We start from the raw sequence: 23,697 nt of genomic DNA, 5'->3' as shown, positions 1-23,697 counted from the left end.
GGAATCAGGAAAAGGATTAAGGGATAAGGCTGCTCCTTTTAAGGGCTTTTAAACAATAGCATCTTCCTCATGTTATGAGGGAAGCATGTTTAAAAACAAAAAACCTTAAGGATAATTACTGTAACAAACTATTATACTAGTAATTTCCCTGGGAAAGAGTTTATGCATTTCCAAGCTCCAAAATTACAAATTATGCCAGAACACAAATTTCATTGATAAACACAATTGTTTCAACATTTGACAATAATTATAACACAACAAGGTCATTTCTTTCATTAATTACTCTACAATATGGCTGTGTAATCATCTTCATTCAGTGTTTTCTTAGGAAGGTGTTATACACAATACACTTAAGACCCTACAAAGCATACATATAATATTTAATGTCCATTTATCTGAACCTTTTGCAAAAAAAGAGTAAAGACAAAAGAAATATACAAACAATGCAAAATTGCCACTGCTATAAATGACAAAGAGCCAGAGAAAACTTAATGCAACACTTACATATGGTTAGGTAAGATTTAATTAGGGAAGTTTTACAAAATCTTATTGGAAATGAGGCAACCACAGAGAGCAGCAGCAGATGCAGTGTATCTCAGCAGAGCTTTACTCGGTGCCAGTACACCTGACAGCTGCTGCTCATGTTGCCCATACAGGATACTGGAGTGGATCCTTCTATCTTGGAGAAGCTCATCTTTTGTGAGCCAGTCTTTTATACTCAAGGTAAGCTAATCAGAAGAATTTACACATACACACAAATGTACGCACTTCTGTGTAAAGGAATGTTTATAAATTCTGGGCCCTTTTGGTCCCTGAAATAAACCAGAATCAGGTGGCAATAATGAGCGTGGTGGTGGGTGCCAGGGGAAGGAGAGTCCAGCACCCTTGGTCTCTCAACAATATCTCTACCTCCAGTTTTTCCAACAACCCAGAAAGACCTTTTCCCTATACCATGTGAACACTGCTCACTACAAAGCCAAATGGTATACTAAGATTACATTTCCTTTATTGTACAACATTTTAAAAAATTCCTTTGTTGCCTTTCTATTTTCCACTACTTAACTTCATGATATCCTAAAATTTTCACAAACTCTCCTTGGTATGAGGACACAAGATTCCCACCCTGCTGCACAACCGTCATCCTGAGTCTTCACTGTTTTCCCACAATGGACTCATGCTTTTCTGGACACGATGTCTTCCACATTCTTCCTTCCTTCGCTGGAGCACACCCTCAAATAATGATATTTAGTCATATCTTCAGGGCCAATTATATATAGGAGTATCCTACTCCATTTTATATCTTCCTGACCTGGCTTTTATGACTCAAGCTTTCTTCTACAGAAATTCCTTTCCTCCTGCTCAATTAGCCCATCTGCTTTCCATCTTACTACCATTTACCCAATGTTCCTGTTCTTACTATAAACCTAAAACCTATTTTTAAAACTAATTCCATTAGTCCTTGAGTGTCTGGGAAAACCTTATTCCTATTAAGTGTTGAAGAAGTAGTCTTTTACACTTTCTTTCTTGGCTGTATGGTTTGTAAGAGTTTTCTCTCATTCACTCAAAGATGTTATATTTCCTATATTGCATATAAGGCATTGTTCTACATGGGCTCTTATTCTCTTTTATTTTGTCATTGATAAAAAGCCACTAACGGGGGCCGGCCCTGTGGCTTAGTGGTTAAGTTCAGTGTGCTCTGCTTCGGCAGCCTGGGTTTGGTTCCCAGGTGTGGACCTATACCACTTGTCAGCAGCCATGCTGTGGCAGCAACCCACATACAAAATAGAGGAAGACTGGCATAGATGTTAGCTCAGGGTGAATCTTCCTCAAGCAAAAAAAATAGAGGAAGATTGGCAACAGATGTTAGCTCCGGGCTACTCTTCCTCAGCCAAAAAAAAAAGGTGGCACTAACTACAGTGGAATGGGCCTCCAAAATCTACCACTATGATCAAGGTCTTTCTAAATAAACTATCTACCTACCAAGAACTAGTACAAACAACTCAGGGCACAAAGGTCTCAGCCTTCCAAGTGTTCCTGTCCCCATATGATGGGCCATTAGTGGGACAAATTCCTGTCTATCAAATAGGACCACAGAGGTCCCAGGTCCTCCTCTCCTGCTCTAAGCTGCTACAATGTACAATGGTTTTTCAGGGGTTCCTCTCTCCTGTAGGCTAGCTGTGAAAAAAGCTGGTGTGTCTCCAGCTTGCCTGGACTCCTACTTGCTGCACAAAAGTTTTCTTCTTGATCACTATTGGAAAACACAGTTAATAAATATAATTTCCAGAAATCAAAAGAATTGTCTTTTTTCCTACAATTTAACTGTTCTTTTTAGAGATGATCTGGGAGTGACTCTGGGATAAATACCCTTTGTAGACTCTGATCCAGATGCTCAAACTGCATCTGGATGCACTAAGCTTGAATTTTGATTTTTCCCCTGAGCCTACCTCTTGCATACCAGTTATAAAAGAATAAATAGAAGGAAAAGCTACCTGAACTCCACAATCTAAACATTAAGCATTTCAATTTTGCTTATTCTGTTCCAACTCCTTCTCATGCAGACATAAGGAATTTTAAGGAATTGAGAGAATGTATGTGTCATTTTATAGTCTCTTTTCTTACTAATCAGAAAATACACATTTTTCTTGTTACACAGTCCTGAAATAGTGATTAACAGAATGTACTCAAAGGATAGGGTCTATAAATATTAAAAAGGGGGCAAAACATGTCTACGTTAGTGACAATCATGCAAAATTAGAGAGTAGCAGGCTTCTCGTTTTCATTACTATTAGAAAAGTGATCAATGTAGAATTACTTTTTTTTTTTTTTTTGCTGAGGAAGATTCACCCTGAGCTAACATCTGCCACCATCCTTCTTCTTTTTGCTTGAGGAAGATTCATCCTGAGCTACATCTGTGCCAGTCTTCCTCTATTTTGTATGTGGGTCACCGCCACAGCATGGCTGACAAGTGGTGTAGGTCTGAACTCACGAACCCAGGCCGCCAGAGCGGAGTGCGCCGAACTTAACCACTAGGCCAGGGGGCTGGCCCCAATGTAGAATTACTTTTAATATATTTGTGGGAAATTCAGCGCTTCTACCCAGAAAGGTTTTAACTACAAAGGAATCTTCAGGTAGCGCAACTACATGACAGAGGGCCTGCATGGTAACTGAACCACAAACGGGTCTCTTCTGAGGTACAGGTGCCGCAGTAATCCAGGGACTTCTTCCTCTGCTGTCTCAAATGCCCAACAACAGGGGGCCTTTAACACAGTATAATCAGTCTCCTGCAGTCAGGAATCTGCTGCACATTGCTCCAGCCTGGCTCTCTTCTGTAACTACACATATAAATATATACTGAAACTAAACAGAAACATCTAGATAGCAACAGCAGTCCAAAATGAAATACTAATATGTTTAAAGTATATTACTTTGTTGCTATCAATTTATATTTATTAATTAAGCTTCCTTTCTCTAGTCACTTAAATTGTCTTTATATAATAGCTAAGATTTATAGGTGCTTAATATGTGCTAGAAACTGTGCTAAGGCTGTATAAGCATCAGCTCTTTTCATCTTCACCTCTGAGGTAGGTACTGTTACCATGCTCATTTCGCAACTGAGGAAATTGAAGCCAAAGAGGTTTAGAAGTCATCTGAGGCCACACAGCCAGAAAAGCCCATTAACCAATACCGTGTACAGTTTCTCTGGTGAGCTGGAAATCATCTTAAACACCATGGAACCATGACAGAGAATCCCACAGCTCTACACACCACAGCCTCTGCTGCACTACTCAATCCACCTTTATTTCGCCAACAATTCTCTGAACTGCCTAATGCTATAGGTTTTGCAGTCCTCCTCGACTCACTCTCTACTAACCTAGTATCTCCAAATTATCGTCCAAATTCTTCTAAGTTCCATGGCCTCAAATCACAGGTGTGAACTACTGGCACAGGCCTGCCTATTGGTGGACTTCATCTGTAGATAGTGACGTGGATTTCTAGTTCCCAGAAAATTTTACTGTCAGGTGCTTCCACCTCATGCAATTAAATGGATCTTCTGAAAATCATGTCCTCTCTCTAACCAAAGATATCTCCCGGTCTCGATAATCTCATCTCACCTCAAACCACTTTCCCCAAACACTCCCTCATGTGCATAGACACACATACACACCGGCAATAACTGCCTGGCCAACCGGAAGCCAGATCAGGCCTGAGTCCTGCACTGACTTCTCTGGGAGCTGATCTAAGAGCGGCTGTCAGGAAGCCAGTTCACCTGGGACCACGCTGTCTGGAGCATGGCTGCCGTCCCCTGGCTCCTGCACTGCAGATTTGGAAAAGGAAGAGCCTCAGATCTGAGAAAGGATAAAAGAGTTCCGAATGACACTGCCCCTCTCTCGCAGCCCTATGTGCATTACTCCCCCTCACATCTCTCACCTCCACCCCAGGAGTCTGTTAACTCTTAGAACAATGACTGTCCTACCATTCCAGGGCAGTCTGGCCCCTACCCTCACCCACAGAGTTATAACTTCTCCTTCAGTTTATTTCTCCATCCACTTGCTGGCAAAGCACAAGGCTTCTCAAAACATGCCGCTACACTCCATTGCCCAGAACTGAGCCTAAGCTGGAGGAGAATCCAGGGCTCAATGTACGCTTCGGTTGGAGTAGAAAATAATTCTTACTGGATGTGTCCAGTGACCCTGACCACTAACAAAGTTTCTGTCCTTGACCAAACTCTAGCCAGGCTCCCCTGAGCCCTTTCTCAACTAGGCCTCAACCGTGACCCTTAATGACAAATAAAACATTAATATACTCTCTAACAACTTAAGGCCACATCCCTAATTATGACCCTAGCCCCTCTTAAACGGTCTGCCTGAGAAAACTCAACACTGCCAAAAGAAGTCACTGTTTCAGCCAACCACCTGAAGATAGGGCCGGTCTCCCGGTCTCTGTGGGAGGACAGGAGCCCAACTTCCATAAGCTCCGCTTAGCAAACCCAGACGGGTTTCACATGACGCCCCCGATCCTCCGCTCACCCCCCTCCCTACCGCCTCCTTCTTCCTTTAAAACGCCCGGTCACGAGCACATCTGCACAAGTAGAAGCTGAGTTCAGTTCACTCCGGACTCTCTTCCCTCCTGCAGTACGTAGTTACTACTGATTAAAGCCTGTCCGGCTTTGTTTATCTTTGCCACCATGGCCGAGAGAGGCCTCCGCTGAAGAGAAAGAGGGCGGCGGGCGGTGGACCGAGAAGGGCTACAGGACAAAATGTAGGTGGAGGCTTGGCCACGGGTCAAGCAGGAAAAATACATGCTCCAGTGCCCCGGTGGGTGACGCTGGGCGCAGACCCGCTTGGGGCAATGGGAAGCCGGCGACGCCAACATCGTCAGTCGCACCTAGGAAGGCGAGCAGAGGCCGGTGCGGAGATCCCTTCAGCGGAGGACCAACGAACCCGCCCCGCCGGCAGGGGCGCGGGCTGCGCGGCCCCGGGGCACCGGGCCTCCTCGGCCAGCCACTTCCAGGTCAAGGCCCTCAAGCCAGCCCAGACCACGGACAGGCCGAGCGCGTCGCCTCACCGGCTCCCGCCCGCCCGGGTCCGCAGCACCAGCGCCCGGATTCCTTCTCCCGCGGGAGCGCCGGGGCTCCACCAACCAGCACCGAGCCGGAAGCGCGGCGGAGCCCACTGTCCCCTCTAGGAAGCCGGAGGGTTCCCTCTCGGTGGTGCGTTGGTCCGGAACGCTCACGTGCCCGGGCGGCATAGCCCGGCCTTCTCGCTGCAGTTAGAGTTGGAGATGCCCACCGGCGGTAGCGATACTCTTGTTGCAACCCTGCCTGCCCAGACCCCAGCGGCTGGCTACAGATGGGGCCGCAGCAGGACCAGGAACGACGCAAATGTTTGGGGGTCCTGCCTGTACTCCTGGCTGTCCCACGTGCAACTATGGTCGAAAAGCCGGGACTTCTTGGCCTCCAGGGCGCGGCATCATATAGGAAAATAGCTGTTTGCATCTCTTCTTATGCCCTCACTATTCCTGGAACCCAGTCTAGGGGCTGGACTGGTAAAGATTAGTTTAACAGTCTGCAGCCTGTGCACAATCACTGATCCCTCTAACCTCTGAGGTCTTGTTAACAGGGCAAGATTTCACATACTGAGTGCTAATCTTTCCCTAGGAGAAGGCTAAATACTACAGAATTAGCCCGAATTCACACTGAAATCACTGAAAACTGTCAGCGGAGCACGTTACAATTTAGACAGACCTGTAGGAGGAGGCAGAGGTCTGCCCCACAGCTTGCCTAATCTCTGTTATGGTGAAGGGTACATGGAGTATATAGAATGAGATCTCTCTGAAGCTGCTACTTAGAAATCTCAACTTGGGGGATGAGGGCTGTGGGCAGGGGCAGTTAAGGGAGATGCAGGCAATACCCTGCAGGAGGCCTATTCCTTCCAGAGGCATGGCAGTAGTAGCAAGATTAAAGGAGAAATCATGCAGCCACGTGGTTTTTCTTATCACCAACCCAGCTTCCATGGTGGAGTGGCTGTGAAAGGACAAGGGAAACCAGGGAGAACTATAACCAGAAATGAACCAGATGAAGAGCTATAATCAGGAAGCCAGCCTTGCTGCTGCTGAGTTGGCTATACACATATACCTCAAAGAGAAAGGCCCAAGAGCCATATTCACCCTCACTCAACCCATGGCCATAGGTGCCTGTTTAACCCAAACACAGAATCCAGAGGAAATCAGAGGGGACTATATCCCCACTTCCCATAACCCCATCAGCTCTTCCGCCCCAGATTGGCCAGTCACAAGCCATCCACAAAGGAAGATTTGAATGCACAGACTGAGAGAGCTCACTGTGAGCCAAGATACACTAATGGAGGGTGATCAACACCAGGGTAAACCACTGTCAAAGATAAATTTTTAAAAGCTTCCAGGCAGTCGGGACAAAAATATCCTGAAGGTTGTCCTCAGTTATCTTAGTTGCCAGGAGACATGGAGCAACAGAAATGAGGGAAAGGGTTGTGAACTAAGAAGACAGCAACAGACAACCTTTTGGGTGTCTGCTGAGCCCAGCCACAGGGTGGGGGCCCCAGCAGCCTTGTTTACACTTGACAACCCAGAGCCCCCTGCCCCCCTCTCCCCAAGGCAAGGGAGAGTAGAACAGAAGTGAACACCTGAAGTGGGCAAATCAGATTCTCTCTCCTGGAATTTGGAATTAAGTCTGGGAGATTCTCAGTTTGGGCTGGTTCTCTGGAATGGAGTTGTAAACGTGGGACCTATGGCAACTTCTGCCATGTGCTTAGGGATAGAGAAAGCAGGAATGCAAAGAGGAGAAGGGATCAGAAGTGAGGAGAGAGCTGAGACTGAGCCTGAGTGTTCTGCCTGTTCTTCCTGACTGGGTTTTCCAGGCTCCAGAACTCCTGGCTGCATTCTTGCCCTTGGGTGTCAGGATACACACAGGAATCCTTATGATAAATTAAATGTATTTGAGTTAATTCAAGTAGGTTTCTGCTATTTTTATTTTTTGTGAGGAAGATCACCCCTGAGCTAACATCTGATGCCAATCCTCCTTTTTTTTTTTGGGCTAAGGAAGATTGGCCCTGGGCTAACATCCGTGCCCATCTTCCTCTACTTTATATGGGACGCTGCCACAGCATGGCTTGACAAGTGGTGTGTTGTTGCGCGCCCGGGATCCGAACCTGAGAACCCCGGGCCGCTGAAGTGGAGCGTGTGCACATAACCGCTCTGCCACCTGGCCGCCCCGGTGTCTGGTATTTTTCAACAGAGACCTAGATCATATACTTAGCCAAGTCACTGGTAAAGACAGAAGTCTCAAAACTAAACCTTTCAGGTATTATGACACCCATATACCTTTCCTGAAGGAAGTGGGCAGTCCTCATGCTAAATTAACAAGTGTGGGGGGAGTCAGTAAGTTTATAGTCATTTCACTTTGAGTGAAAACAGAAACTCCTGAAGGAACGCTAAGTTGGAATTTAAGTGATGTATGAGTTTATTTTTACACATCTGTCCTTTCCATGAGCTACACATGGCCCTTGTCAAAAACACCTGAGTGTCTACTAAGTGCCAGACAACCTGGCAGCGCTGGTCCCTGCATTGAACAGCGGCACAGTCTTCATCGTTCAGCACCTAGGACGTGCCGTGGAGGCTGTGTAATAACATTTGTGTAACAATGGGGAAAAACCCTAAATGCCTATTGAATTAATGAATAAAGGAAGGAACAAATGAGAACATAAAAGTTACCAAAGTCAGAAACTCATAAATCTCATGGCCAGGAGGACTCAAAAGCCTTTATCAGCCCAGAGCAGATCCATTTATTTTTCCCCTACATTCTTTACTTTTTCTTGTCGTATAATCTGCTACCCTCCAAACTCTATTTAGAAGTTCCTCTTTTTTGAAGTCCTGCTAGTTTAGGAGTCTCTCACCCCCATCCTTCCTTGCTATAATCCTCCCAGAAGCCCTGAGGCCCTTTCTGTTTAATGGTGTTTGGGGGAAATAAATAGGGCAAAATTTTTATATATGTGTCTGTTTCAGAAATATGACAAAGAAACCAGACTCATTGTCATTTTCCTCCATTTTGACTTTTTCTTAGCAGTGATTCTGGGTGAGGGATCTTTGCATATTCTGGAAGCTCTGACTACAGCTGGGGAAATAAGTTTGGTTTTTGCCTTTTCTTATCCTGAATTGTATGTACTGTACAACCTTATCAACGAATAAAAATAAAGAACAATCGCCAACATCCCACCAACCATTTAAATTTCTCCCTGGTGCTGAGGGAACTTTTTGGCGTGATGGAAATTTTCTATATCTTGGTTATACAACTGTATTCATTTGTCAAAATTCACCAAACTATATACTTTTTTTTAAAGGGTGGATTTTACTGTCTACAAAGTATATCTCAGTAAACCTGACCAAAACCAAAACCAAATGTCTCTCCATGCCCTCCCTCAGACATAATTTTATGGTGTTACAATAACAGTGTACATATCATATCCTTAGTACTGTATTCCTGCTTAATTATTTAAAGTACCTTTCCATGTTGCTACACTGTCCTGAAGCAGTGATTCTGAGATGGGGCAGAGCCTCTAACCACTGGACAGAAAGTATGGTCAAACCAGTGAGATTGTAACATCTAGCAAGACCAGCATTCTTAAAACACTCCTTGGTGTTACCAAAGTAGTTCATTATAAAATTAATTTAAAAGTGCCACCACTCACAAATTCAGATTTCATCATAGGGGATGTGGAACAGGTATGAGAACATATCTGAGTGTGTGCATGGTTACTGATCACGAACAGACTCCCTTCCGAGGCAGGAGCTACATTAAGTCATGGTTGGGTTTCTCTTCTCCTTCCCTCCACTGCTTATCCACGTATTGCCAACAAGTCCACTCCGTGTATAATTTAGAGATTACTACACCCAGGCACGTGTCCTAAATTGCACAAGCCCAGGTCAATCTTCATACCTACATATTTGAGTGAGCACTGAAATTAAACAAAGATATGGATAGGAATGGAAAAGGAATCCAAACAGGAAAACCACATCCCCTTCCAATCAAGTTTAAAGACATGATTTTACATTATTGCTATCAATGCCAACTCATCACTTTATATTCTTTTCAGTGATCATTTTCTTGCTCTACTGCTTAGTTACACAGGATCCTCATAACGGTCATTATCAAGGTAATAAAAAACCCAAGGCTCATATCCCCACAGTGAGCCCTGCTACTGGCCCACCAAATGGTCCTCCTTAAATCCTGAAAGCAATCACTGGGTACTTTCTCTGATTACCTCCCCCTATGGACTGCATTTCCCCTATTTCTTGAATTACAATGGCCCATCCCATTGTAATGCCACACCTTTAAAACCCAAAATGTTCTGCAAACTCTTCCAACTCTAGTAGAGAAGGCAGGTGCAAACTGATGGTAGAGGCCAAGACCAGGCACTATAAAGGGTAGATACAACCACTTCCTACCATGGGGAGAGAAGAAGGTAATCAAACATGGTCCTTAAGTGTGAGAACTTAAAATGGAGTTGGGAAAACAATAACGACATACACAAGACCAGAAGTGTATAGACAAAGACATGATCAGGAGCGAGTGGAAACTGATGACTCCAGGTGCACTGGGAGTTGAGAACTTGAGGGAGCTCACGGGGAGTGAGACAAAGTGTTCAGGCTATAAGGGGATGACTTCTCAGGAGAAGCAAGATCCTGAAAGAAATGCACTAATTGGACGGGTGAAGAACTGGCCATTTCAGATGAGGGGAGTAGCACGAAGAGAGGCACGGTGGGAGGAAGTAGCACTACATGTGGAGAAGACAAGGGAGACCCTGGCATGGCTGGGGCAGAGCACGCATGCTGAGGAGGCAGAGGGGATGGGACTGATGAGGGGCAGTGGGGCTTAACTGTGGATGGCCCTGTACTGTGGGCGGGTTTCTTCCTAGTATGCAACTTCTGATGCTGAATGAAACTGGCGCTCCATTTGAAGGCTTTCCCACACACCTTACATTCATAAGGTTTCTCCCCCGTGTGAACTCGCTGATGCTGAACCAGGATGATTTTCTGATTGAACGCCTTCCCACACTCCTGGCATTCATAAGGTTTCTCCCCAGTGTGGATTCTCTGATGTACGATAAAGCGTGAGCTACAACTGAAAGTTTTCCAACATTCGTTACATTTATAGAGTCTTTCCCCAGTGTGGAACCTCTGGTGCTGAAGAAACACTGAACTCCGGCGAAAAGTCTTGCCGCACTCTTTACATTCATAAGGTTTCTCCCCAGTGTGGATTCTCTGATGCTGAATCAGGACTGAATTTGAACTGAAACTTTTCCCACATTCCTTACATTCATAGGGCTTCTCCCCAGTATGAATTCGCTCATGGATGATGCAGTCATAGCTACACCTGAAAGCCTTCCCACATTCCTTACACTTAAAGGGTTTCTCCCCAGTGTGGATTCGCTGATGCCGAATAAGTTTTGAGTTGTAGCTAAAGGTTTTCCCACAGTCTTTACATTCATAGGGCTTCTCTCCACCATGGAGTTTCTGATGCTGAAGGAGGTGGGAATTTTGACTGAAGGCTTGTCCACATTCCTGACATGAGTAGGGTTTCTCCCCAGTGTGGATTTTCTGGTGCCGTGAGAGTTTTGAGTTGTATCTGAAGGCTTTCCCACATTCTTTGCATTTGTAGGGCTTCTCATCAGTGTGAATTCTCTGATGCTGGCGAAAGTCTGAATGTTGGTTGAAATATCTGCCACACTTGGCACATTTATAAAACACCTGTCCTCTAGGGAGGCCCTGCTTTGTAATGAGATGTGCGCCGACACCACTGCTTCCTTCCAATTTCCTGGCTCTTTCCATGGTGGAGGATTTATGATCCTGGACTGTCAAGTCTGTGAAGCCTCCTTTTTTTGAGTTTGTTTTCCTCCCTGTGCCACACAGCTGCAGCTTCTCCAAGCTGTCCTTACTGTGAGGGTGCTGGGAAGCACCCATCAGTAGCCCTTCTGCCATCAGTCTGTGCAACTCTGCTTCTTCAGAAATGTTCAGCTTTGGAGTCTGCTCTGCATTCTCAGTCTTGCTTTTACCACCTAGCATGATAAAAGAAAACATAAGAGCCACTTATTTATGCTAGAGGGGGAAGGGATTAAGCAGTATTAGCTTGCCCCAGACATAGGTATATTTTGGAGAGAGACAGAGCCAGTGGATGGTGCCCCAAAGGGAAAGTAAAAATACTGGAGGTGAAGAAGGCAAGAAATGCCATTAGGACAACAAACTTTGTAGACAGCAGAAGCTGTTAATTGAGACAACAGATAAAGAAAAATGGGAAGGGGGTAGAGAAGTTGCCAGAAGGGGAAGCGATGAAGAAAAGCAGAGGGAGCTGACGGTGAGGAAAGAGATCTCTGAACTGGAGAAGAGAGAGCTAGGTAAGCAGCTCTAGTACCACTCAGTGTCCAGACAGCTGGGAGATGCTGTCTGCAACAGTGGACCCGTGGCCCAGTCAAGGCATGAAAGCTGCCCAAATACTTTACAATATTCTGTAATCTATAAAGAGATGTTCTCTATCACAAGCCTGACTAGGGAGAAAATGGTTTGTAACACTGCCGGTTGTGAGGGGTTCAGGAAAGGACCACTATTTCAAACCCATGTACTGTACTCCTGGAGAGAGACCTACCTCTGAAAGGAAAAAAGCCATGCCTGGTCAGACCCTTCCAGGACTGGACACGGAACTTGAGGGGAATGGGGACTCACACCCTCACTGGTGGCACTACAACATACAAACCTTTTTTGCCTTTTTAAGCACCAAAGATCTGACAAATGAAACTTCTAGCTTAGGGGCCGGCTCCATGGCTTAGCGGTTAAGTGCGCACGCTCTGCTGCTGGCAGCCCGGGTTCGGATCTGGGCGCACACTGACGCACCGCTTCTCCAGCCATGCTGAGGCCGCGTCCCACATACAGCAACTAGAAGGATGTGCAACTATGACGTACAACCATCTACTGGGGCTTTGGGGGGAAAAAAAAAGGAGGAGGACTGGCAATGGATGTTAGCTCAGAGCCAGTCTTCCTCAGCAAAAAAAGGAGGATTAGCATGGATGTTAGCTCAGGGCTGATCTTCCTCACAAAAAAAAAAAAAAAAAGAAACTTATAGCTTAGTGTTTCTTGAGCTTTTTTGACCATGACTCACATTTTAGATCCTGACCCACTACACACACGCTTACACACACACATATATACTCACAAACATACAAAACTAAAACAGAAACAAAAGTTTCACAAAACCACATCCTTAATAAGAGTGATACATTTATGACAAATTTTATACTATAGTCATGCATTGCTTAATGATGGGGATACGTTCTAAAAAATGCATTGTTGGGGCCGGCCCCGTGGTGTAGCGGTTAAGTGCGCACGCTCCGTTGCTGGTGGCCTGGGTTCGGATTCCGGGCACGCACCAATGCACTGCCTGTCAGGCCATGCTGTGGCAGCATCCCACATAAAGTGGAGGAAGATCGGCACAGATGTTAGCTCAGGGCCAGTCTTCCTCAGCAAAAAAAGGAGGATTGGCATGGATGTTAGCTCAGGGCTGATCTTCCTCACAAAAAAATTAAAAGTAAAACATAAAAAATGCATTGTTAGGCGATTTCATCATTGCGTGAACATAATAGAGTGTACTTACACAAACCTGGACGGTATAGCCTACTACACACCTAGGCTACTAATGGTACTAATCTTAGGTGACCACCACTGCATATGCGGTCCATCATTCACGAAAACATCATTATGCAGTGCATGACTGTATTTTGGTCCATTTTATTTAAGTCTAGTACAGTCTAGTTTAATTCTTAAATGCTGAGCACAACTCTGGAAGAGTTGCAACCTCTCTTTTAAACTCTGGAAGAGTTTAAAAAACACGGTTCAAGATTCTCAAGAACAGTGGTCCTCAAACTGTGGTCCCCAGTCCATCATCATCTGGGAACTTGTTAGAAATGCAAATTGTCAGGCCTCATCCCAGTCCTACTGAATTAGAATCTCTGGAGGTAGAGTCCAGAAATCCGTATTTTAACAAGCTCTGCAAGTGATTCTGATGCACAGCAGACTTTGAAACCCACTGATCTAGAAACTAAAAAAGGCAGTTGGAGGCTGTTGTTTTAATTGTTTAAGGCTGCACTGTCTGATAAGGCAGCTGCTAGCCACATGTGGCAACAGTCATGCACCACATAATGCTGTTTTGGTCAATGACGAACCACATATACAACAGCAGTCCTGTAAGATTAGTACCATATAGTGTAAGTGTATAGTAAACTATATGGTCTAGGTTTGTGTAAGTACACTCTATGATGTTCACACAATGACGAAATCACCTAACAACACATTTCTCAGAACATTTCGTTAAGTGGTGACGCATGACTGTGTTTAAATTCAAATTGGGGCCGGCACTGTGGTTAAGGTCATGCACTCTGCATCGGCGGTGAGGGGTTTGCGGGTTTGGATCCCAGGCATGGACCCACACACCATTCATCAAGCCATGCTGTGGTGGTATCCCACATAAAAAAAAAAAAATAGAGGAAGATTTGCATGGATGTTAGTTCAGAGACCATCTTCCTCGAGCAAAATGAGGCAGATTGGCCACAGATGTTAGCTCAGGGCTAATCTTCTTCACCAAAAAAATAAAATAAAATAAAAAATTAAAAAATTAAAACTAAAAAAAATTCAATTAAAATTTAAAATTCAGTTCCTCAGTTCCGCTAGCCACATTTCAAGTGCTCATGTGGCTAATGGCTGCCATACTGGACAGTGCAGATATATCACATTTCCATCACTGTAGAAAGTTCTGTTGGACACTGCTGGTGTAAAGCCTTCGGCAGGCTAAATAAACAATGTGCAGCTGTGGCAAAGAGAACCCCTGACAACTGCAGGCAGACTGATAGGAAAGGTTCTTCATCAAGGTGACCTCAAGTGCTGGAGTCAACCTAAGGGCACTGATTAAGACAGAGTGGGAGTGAATCAGAAAGGGGCATTTGGTTGACAGAGGCTCTGAATAGCATCAGGGAGACAGTATGAGAACAGGGCCAACGAGTGAGAAAGGCTATAGGCCAAATCTCTGGATGGTTCTTTACAGTTACTTCAATTCAATATCTTTCAAAAAGGAAACCACTCATTCCCAATAAATAAACAAGCTTTCTTTCAAAAGCTAGTTTATAATTTATTGTTTAGGAATTCACAAAAATTCCATTCTCATATACAGTTTCATACACACACACAGATACATAAAATGTTCTTATAGAAACAAGTTCTTACTATCTTGTGTTTATATTCCTAAATTAACCAACAGAAACCTATTTTCCCCACAAAGTGTTTGAAATACTTTAACTTTACAAAGACACATGACAGAAAATGAATGTTCGGACTGGTCTTTTCCAGTTTGGGGCTGAAGCTCTAGCGAGAGACATTTCTCTGAATAAGAGTGACCATTTTCATTCCCATAATAGCCATATGACAGAAGAAAACCTTTTTCATGTTAAATCACTAAAAGACAGGCAGAGGCAAAGCTGGAGAGGAAGGTGGTAAGTTCTGCTGCTTACCTGTGCAGACAGCTCTCAGGGCCTCTCCCCTGACAGGGGTCCAGGGATCCAGGCCCCGTGGTGCTTCCCCTCGCTCCAGCTGGAATATCACATCTGGTTTAGGGAATGGAGATACTGCTGAAGGAGAAAGAAAAGGAACAGGAAGTTGAGGACCCCTCCTGACCCCTCTCAGTCCACCCTCTGCTTTGCCAGGTGAAAAAAGAAGTGGACGTTTCAGGAAACTAAGGGAGGTCACTGCAGAGAGAATCTGGGGATCCGAAGAAGGCTAAAATTGTTTTTCTCAGGAGGAAGCTTATTCCAACTCTGAGAGGACAGAAAGCTCCCACCATCGTTGGAGGTGTGTACATGGGGGTCCTAGGAGACACTCACACAGAGGAGATGGGGCCAACATCTCCTCCAGAGAACTGGAAGAGTGGCGGAATGAAGTTGGGCCACCGGAAACCTTCCCAGCTCTCTGTGCCCAGAGCAAAGCCCCCTCAGGAGAGTCTCTACCAGGAAACAGGGAAGAGAGAAGTCTTGTTTAAAATCAAAGTGAACCCAGATCTTTCTCCATCAGCTACTTCTGCAACTGGGCATTAGGGAGCTCAGCTCATGGAGCATCAATCCTGGTGGTACTAGAGATTCCAGATCCACTAAGGAGGAAGTCAGGAGCCCCCAAGGGCAGAAACTGAGTGTCCGAGAGGAAGGAGGACTTACCCAAGGAAGTTACATTTGCATAATTCTCCAGCATCACCTCCCTGTACAGGGCCCTCTGCACAGGGTCCAAGCTCGCCCATTGGTTCTGGGTGAAGTATACAGCCACATCCTCAAAGGTCACTGACTCCTGAAACAACAGGGTGCTGCTCAAGCCCTGCGTGAGGGCAGAGGGAGGCGTCTGAACTCCAGGAAAAGGATGAATCTAGTGGATTCCATGGCTCTGAGCCCCATGGAAGGTTGACTGGCAAGGAGAGCCACCAGCACTGCAGCATTCCCATTTTCAGTGTGCACACCTCTGGGGGCCAATGCTGTCATCCCAGCACACAGTGCAGTACCTACTGTTGTCTGCCTGTGATCACATCACCCTGCATCTGCTTCCATGAGCTGGGTCTATCTTTCTGGCAAGTTCTCTAGACTGACCACAGCAGGTATCTGTCTTTCACCTGCCTCCATCCATCCTGAAGTCCCCATCAGCACCCTCCACTCAGCTTCTCTCTGGTCATCCCCCTCCACATCTTTTACTATAGACAGAGGGGTGATTCCATGCGCATAGAGCTCCTTTCACTCTGGATAGGTCTCCCTCTTTCTGACATCTTGCCTTGTCAGAAAGCTGGTTGTCCCTTAAAGGCAATGTGCAGTGTCACCTCCTCCTTTCCTAACACACCTGACTCCAGGGATAAGATGGCAGTCTCCATCCTTGAGCATGGACCTGACCCCTGATCACCTAAGCTCTGTCTGACCTGCTGACACTGGGGTCTCTTTCTGCCTCCCGCTGGGGTCACTTCCACCTTCTCAAGGGAGAAGGAAACCATCATAGGTTGTTTAGGCCTTTGTGCCTTGTCCTATGTCAGTTACTTTTACACCAATTCACTCAATCATTAGAACACATCTGTGAAATACGAATTATTATTCCCATTTTTAGATGATGGGAATCAGTGATATTAAGCACTTTCAAACAGATAAAACAGGAGTCTTCTTTCTCTGAATATGTATGACAAGGTTTATAAGGAAGCAAAAATTTCAAAATGAACTGACCACTTATATAAATTAGTCCCATTATAACATTTCTCCCTGATTCACACTGTACCCTATCCCAGTCTGTCATGTCAACAACCTTCTCTTTGTGTTTTGTCTCTTATGGATGGAAGAAACAATGACAGAAGTACTAGAGGACTGCAGCCATCATTTAAAGATTGATCATGACAAGAATCATCAGTGGATGGTAAATCTAGGAGGAAATTTTGATGAGGAGCAGGATATTTGCATGATCTGAAATGATTCCCCACAGATTTCTTATTAGTTGCAAGGGGAAAATAGTAACTATACAGTGAAGAACAGATAACACCTTGACCAAGAAGTTCAAATGTGGCTAGTGTGACTGAGGAACTGAATTTCTAATTTTAATTAATTTTAATTTAAATAGGCACATGTAGCCAGTGGCTACCTTATTGAACAGACATTCAATTCTTATTGAAAAGATACTTCACTGACCCCAAATGTTAATATTCTGTCTCTACTTCCTTCAGAGTCTACAGCTGGGAACATGGACCTGACTGACTTTCTTTCCTCACATTCTGGCTTCTAACCCTCCACACCTCTGAGACATCTCTCTAATGATCAATGCATTCTTTGTTCCTTTTTTTCTGCAACATTCAGCTTCCCAACATCCTATTCCAACTCTGATCACTCTGCTGCTATCCTTTCCTAGCACTTCCTCCTCCATTATTAAGCAGGGCTGTTGATTTCCCTATATGGGAAGTAGGTAACAGAGACAGCACAGCATAATGGCAAATGGCACAGACTTTAGAGCTGTGGTTCTCAACGGGGTGCAATTTTGCCCCCCAGGGGATATGTGGCAATGTCTGGAGATGTTTTTAGTTGTCACAACCATGGGGTGGTGTAGTCCTACTGGCACCTAGAGGCCAAGGATGTTGCTTAACACATCCTACAATGTACAGAACAGTCCCACGACAAAGAATGATCTGGCCCAAAATGTCAATAGTGCCGAGGCTGACAAACCCAGCTCTAGAGCCAGACTTCCTAGGTTCAAATCCCATCCCTGATAACCATTAGCTGTATGACCTTGAATGAAATACTTAACTTTTTTGTGCTTCAGTTTCTTCATCTGGAAAACTGGGATAATAGGAGTACCTATCTCACAGGGCTCTTGTAAGGATGGAATGAGTAAGCACTAAAACAGCACCTGGCACATGGTGTTGTATAAATCTCAGCACTTATTACAACTACAGATGAGACTGGGAGAACTTCCTAGAAGATTCCAAATAACAAATGTTTCTCATAAAGATTGCAGCAAAGACTGAGAGTTGCCTAAATATATATACAGACATTCAATTCTTATTGAAAAGATATATATATATATTTCCCCCCTCCCTTTGTTTCTTAGTGATGGAACCCTAATTTTTGTCAGGACTCCTGGGAAGTTGTCTAAAAGAGAGCAAACTCAGCTGAGAGGTTTGCCTTTTTTGGCATCTCCTCTTTTAGCTGCAATGCCCACGATAGCTGGAGATTGCCCAGCCACCTTGGACCATGAAGTGGCCTTGAGCATGACAGCCAGTGCTAGGATGGTGAAGCAGAAGACAGAAAGAGCCCGGGTATGTGATAATAGTGGAGCTGCCACACTAGCCTGGGACTCTCTCCCAGACTTCTTGTGCAGGAGAAAGAAGACTCTATCTTGTTTAAGCCACTTGTCACTTGGGGTTTTCTTACTGGAATGTAATCCTGAGTGACTACTATACTCCAGGTAAAGCACCTGAAGAAAACAGACTGCCCCCACAGATACTTAAACATTTCCTAACTTAGAACTAATTTGGGCTTAAGTGCTAAAACAGAAGTAGATGGTCCAATGACCACAAAAATGAGCCACATACACATTGCTCTTAGTCTCTGGCATAGAGCTTTCTCATTACATGATACATCCATTGCATGATAACACTCAGCTTTCTCATTACATGACCTAGGACACTGGAGAAAAAATCAGTGAGATCACCCTCTACTGCCAAGAAAACTCTGGAGGGACATCTGCTCCCAAGGCTGCATGAATTTGTGCCAACAAAAGATACAGGCTCTCACAGAGGTTAAGCTGCAGTCTTTGCACTGGGCTAGAGGCACTGGCTTCAGCTCCAAACTCAGCATTCCTCCAAGAATCCGCCTCCCTTATCAATCCACACCCTCCAAATGCTCCCAGTTTTGGTTCCACTGTATCCTAACCTCACGGTCTGCAGGGCAAACTCCTCCTGTGGATGTGCCTGTTTAATCTCAGGAGGTGGCCTTCCTCTATGTATTGTGATGCAGACTCATAATATTTGAGGACTCCCCAAATTTTAACCTGCCCATTAATTCCCCAGATATTGTACAAATGTAAATTCTGATTCGGGAGATCTGGGGTGAGGGGCCTGAGATTCTGCCTTTCTAACAAGCCCCCTGATGAGGCTGAAGCTGCTCATCTGTGGACCATACATTCAGTTTGCATGGCTGTCGATTCTCAATTTCTAAAGACTTTTTTGGTTGGTGCTTCCCTCTTTCCCAACCAACCTGATGCTCCCAAGTTTACCTACTCTCCCTCATCAACTCCCCTAACATACTCCTCTGCCGTACTCTATGAATGGAGGCAAAGTTAAGCACCGGACTGGTCCTGCAAGGATCTTCTGTATCTGTTCTGAATATGGAAAGCTGGAAGACAGCTCAGCTCACCTGGGACCGCACAGTCTGGAGCATGGCTGATGACCCCTGGCTTCATGTACACTGCCCCCTCTGTTGGGAAAAGCAAGAACCTGCAGAACTAAGAGGAGAGAGAACCACAATGAGACTGACCCTGTCTTGTTTCCCACACTTGCCACCTCTTCCTCCCTCGGTCTCCTTGCCACTCTCATTGGAAACACATATGCTTAGGACACTGGATGCTCTCAATGCACCTTCTCCAGTGCTGCAACTGCTCTCTCTGTACAGTCTACAGATCTGCCTGGTGAAGCTGTAAATTCCTAGAAAGAATATCTGTGAAGCAAGAGTCAAGAACTGCAGTGGATTCGCAGCTTTTAAGAAAATCCCTGGCTCACTATAAATGCATAACTAAGTAGTTGGCACTGAATGCTTCCAGTGATCATGGCAAAGACAGAAAACGAGCTTCAGGAGAGAAAGTAGGGTAACGGGGCCCCTGGACCGACCACAGGTCGCAGGGCAAAATGATCTGGCCCCAGGGGGAAAGGGTAAGACGCTCAGCGTCCTAGTGGGCGATGCTGACCGGAGACCTGACCGGGACCTGAACATTCCACCCCGGGAAGCAGACGACCCCAAACGTCACCGGCCCGTACCCTGAGTACCGGGAGCCAGAGGATGTCAGGCCAGCTCTCCGGGACAGGAAGGACGATCGTGCCTCTGCCGGCAGCGGGGTGGGCCCCGGCTCGGGGCAGCCGCGCGGGCCTCTCGGGAGGCGTCTGAGAGACCCCGACGCCAGAGCTTCAGGACAGGGAGGACTAGGCCACCCCCGGGGAGCGGGGTCGCCGAACCCCCGGCAGCTCACCCGGGGCGCCCGCAGCCCTGCCAAACGTAGCTAGGCGGAAGCCCGAGCGGCCGACGCTCCTAGCGCCTCTCTAGGAAGCCGGGAGGCTGGCCCTTCTCCATGGTTCCCCCCAAGCTAGATCCCCCACCACTGCTCCGGCGGCGGCTCTTCTCAGCATTTCTTCCATGGCTCATCACCCCACGTGGACGATCAGTTCTTCAAGGACGGAGATTCACTTTATACTTCTTGTGATGCTTTGAATTCTGGCTTTAACGCTTACTAGCAGTAACCTGACCTGCTAATGAATTTATAGCCCGTCTTGCGTTTAATGGCTTATTTTCTGGACTGTGACCTAAGATCATGAAATTTGGGGTCTGACTGGGTTCAAAGCCTGGCTCCACCACTTATTCACAGTACTGTGGCCTTGCACAAGTTACTTAAACTCTGTGCCTCCGTTTCCCAATTGAGAATGGTAATAGTTTCATACTCACAAAATTTCAGTGGATTAACTGAGTCAATTCATGCAAAGCACTTATTACAACTTCTGGTTCTGTACCATAAATAATTCAAAATAAGTGCTAGCTCGGTCGTTGCTGACATTATTATTATTCCTGTGTATCATCGCCACTCTCCTATAACACACTCCCATATCTCTTTCTCCAGTCCAGATGTAATACTCATGGCAATAGTCCCTGCTATCGGCGACGCATTGTTCAGATAGCTTTGAGCTAGAGACCTGTGTGTCAACCTGCCTGTTTATTTCTACTTGGCTATCCCACAAGTGCCTAAAAGGCAAAATGTTCCAGACTAATCTCATCATCCTCCCCTCATGATCCTGTTCCTCCTCTAGGGTTCCCCATCTCCGTTGGAACACCACTCTCCATGCAGCCAACTGTCATTCACCTGGGAGTCATCGCTGATTCCTTCCTCCAAATCTCTTCTCACCTGGATTACTGCTGCAGCCTAACTGTTCTCCTGGTCTCTTCTGGCCCCCTCCAATCCTTTCTACACTGCAGTCAAGTGATCTAAGATATGAATCTGGTCACAACAGTTCTAGATGCTCCCTGAAAACCAAACTATCCAACTTTCTAATTTTGCCTATAGGGCCAATTTAGCTCAACACAATTCAACTCAGATTACTGAGTACTAATGTGTGAAAGGACCTGTTATGTATTGGGCATAACAGACCTTGTCCTCACTTTGTCATTTCATCCTTGCCACAATTTTGTATAAGGCAGGTATCACGGCCCGTTTTTTAAGATGAGGTTTATGTGAAGTACAAGAATGCACTCAGGCTGAATGACAGGATTTAAACCTGGGGCTGCCTCTACAGTCAGTCTTCTTCCCCTACGCCATCTCCCTAATGAGAGTAACTGGACAAGTGTGCAGTTCTCTATAATCAGAGTGGACTATTATGTGCCTGCATATTTTAATAATCTCCTGATCTCCTCTTGCACCCCCAACCCAATCCAGTCTATGCTGCCAGATTGATTTTCTTGAAGATTACTCCCTAGCTCAAAATCTTTATTGTCTGGCCCCATCCTACTTATTCTCCTTCCTACTGCTTTTCAGGGGCCTTATACCTCAGTCACTGTCTTGCAGGTCCCTTAGATTGGAATTCCCAATTCTCGCTGTTTCATATTGCACTATTTTCTAGGTGCAGCTTGAATGCTGCTTCCACCCTGAAGCTTTCTCATCCTCTCAGCCTTAAATTCTCTTCTGAGCACAACCTCATGGACTGGAGCTAAAGGGCCTTCCAAGTCAATGGCAATCTGACAGAAGCACTCTCCACTTTCCTCAACAAGTGATTTTGAACCAACATTCTCTGCAAATCTACATTTCCTCACTCCTCCCTTTCTCAGTGTGACCTTGCCTTCTAACTCCAGGAAAATTCAGCGATCAGTGAGACATCCTCAATTTCCTGAGAGCAAACCTACACACTTAGCATCTAAACTCACTTTTTCTTCCTTTTCAGGCAAAGGACATCGCTCCTGTAAAGCTAATCAATCCCTCCTCTTCTCGAGGCTCCATTCTGTCTTGTTTTCTCAAGAACCAGCCCCTGTCCTCCAATTAGCTGCTTTTCCAGAAGCATTCAGACTTGCTCAAGTCACTCCAACTTTACAAAATCACAACCTTCAAACTCCATATAACAGTTCTCCTTAACTTACTGCCCTCTTCCCCTCACTTTGACAATCTCAACCAAAATTCTTTCTGTGGCTTCCTTGTCTCCCTCCTTGTTTCCCACTCCTCTGCAATCTTTCTCTAATCGATTTTTGTCCACTTTAACCCTGGGCAATCTTAGAATGACCATTACCTACCACGAACCCTTAATCTGTCCTTGAGACTTCTCCTTGTGTCATAACTATCACAGGTATTACCATGAGCCAATCACTGGGCTGTACCATTGTGATTTCCCTACTCCATGAAGCATACCTATGTAGAAGAGGAAAAGTGGGCTTTCAGGGTAAGGGACATGCCTAAATCACAACAGTTTTTTAAGTGGCAGAGCCAGGATATGAATACAAGTTGTCTACACCCTCGCATATTTGTCCAGACAGTCTGTATCATGTCTTAAAATCATTTCCCCTTTTCTCCTACAGCCAGAGCCAGAAATACAAGCCAGAAACTCTTACCACATTTGGTTTCCTTACTTTCCTTCCAGCCCAAACCATCATCAAGGCCTAAGTTCTGGCATCACCACTACTACTTGGTCAGTTTGGACCCTGGTCAATGTGAGTACTGCCAAGCTTCATACCACCATTTCTGACCTTCCCAATCTTGATCTCTTAAAATTTAGTCCAACAGCACAATGATCTACACCTGAGGTATCTCTCCACTTAAAAATACTCAATGGCTTCCTGCAGTAACCCACGGATCTAACTACCCCGCTTCCTTGTTCTGTGGTCTCTCTAACCAGTCCTCTACATTCCTGACATTCACGCTACCCTTCCTCTCACACCATCTTTCTTTCAAGTTGTAGTTGAAGATCCCAATTTCTCTAGACAACTCCTACCCTTCAGGATAGGACAGGTAACCCAAAATTAACAGTAATCCGTCACAGAAGCTATTACACTTTACCATGCGCCTATTAATACCCCCAAGCAAAAATGAGTTTTGCCCCATTATTCCAGTGAGGCTCAGAAGCCAGCTTTTGGTTAGACATGATAGGTAACCAGAAACTCTAACAGACCATAATGTATTTTGTTTACTTGTCTTGTTTTCCTACAGTGTATTTTTATAAGAAAATTTACTAAACGTCCAAGCATCAAAAGCTGCTGGGATTTTACATATTCATGGGAAATGTATTTGTACAAGGAAAAAAACAAATCACCTAGTGTTCTAATTATCACTACTTCCCATGAAAACATTAACAAGTTACGACTTTGTGTGATGACTTTATATAGC

At 45.3% G+C, this 23,697-nt stretch overlaps 1 protein-coding gene across 3 annotated transcripts; it reads right to left on the bottom strand.

The window, feature by feature from the left end:
* Nucleotides 1-7,978: 7,978 nt before the first annotated feature.
* ZNF619 (zinc finger protein 619) lies at nucleotides 7,979-23,664 on the bottom strand. 3 transcript variants are annotated; one of them, XM_087430770.1, is made up of 5 exons: nucleotides 20,105-23,664; nucleotides 19,488-19,575; nucleotides 15,777-15,903; nucleotides 15,081-15,197; nucleotides 7,979-11,588 (listed from the first exon to the last, which is right to left on the bottom strand). In XM_087430770.1, exons 2-5 carry the CDS (start codon nucleotides 19,509-19,511, stop codon nucleotides 10,153-10,155), a joined length of 1,704 nt encoding a protein of 567 aa, XP_087286896.1. In that variant the 5' UTR covers nucleotides 19,512-19,575; nucleotides 20,105-23,664; the 3' UTR covers nucleotides 7,979-10,152. The 3 variants fall into 3 exon arrangements, with proteins under 3 accessions (XP_087286896.1, XP_087286898.1, XP_087286897.1); XM_087430772.1 differs by having other exon boundaries at nucleotides 15,081-15,194; XM_087430771.1 differs by having other exon boundaries at nucleotides 20,114-23,664.
* Between the last annotated feature and the right edge of the window lie 33 nt (nucleotides 23,665-23,697).

The sequence above is a fragment of the Ceratotherium simum genome, chromosome 5 (assembly GCF_057802395.1).
Source record: "Ceratotherium simum simum isolate JZ-2026a chromosome 5, ASM5780239v1, whole genome shotgun sequence".
In the NCBI taxonomy this organism is placed as follows: Eukaryota; Metazoa; Chordata; class Mammalia; order Perissodactyla; family Rhinocerotidae; genus Ceratotherium; species Ceratotherium simum.
Note: the sequence above shows the minus strand (reverse complement) of the source record. Positions and strands in the feature narration are given on the sequence as shown.

Coding starts and splice junctions, on each gene's coding strand:
- ZNF619 (XM_087430770.1), bottom strand. CDS start 19,511: ATGCTCCAGACTGTGCGGTCCCAG. Junction 15,904..19,487: donor TCCAGACTGTGCGGTCCCAG/GTGAGCTGAGCT, acceptor CTGTTGTTTCAG/GAGTCAGTGACCTTTGAGGA. Junction 11,589..15,080: donor CCTGAGAGCTGTCTGCACAG/GTAAGCAGCAGA, acceptor TTATCATGCTAG/GTGGTAAAAGCAAGACTGAG.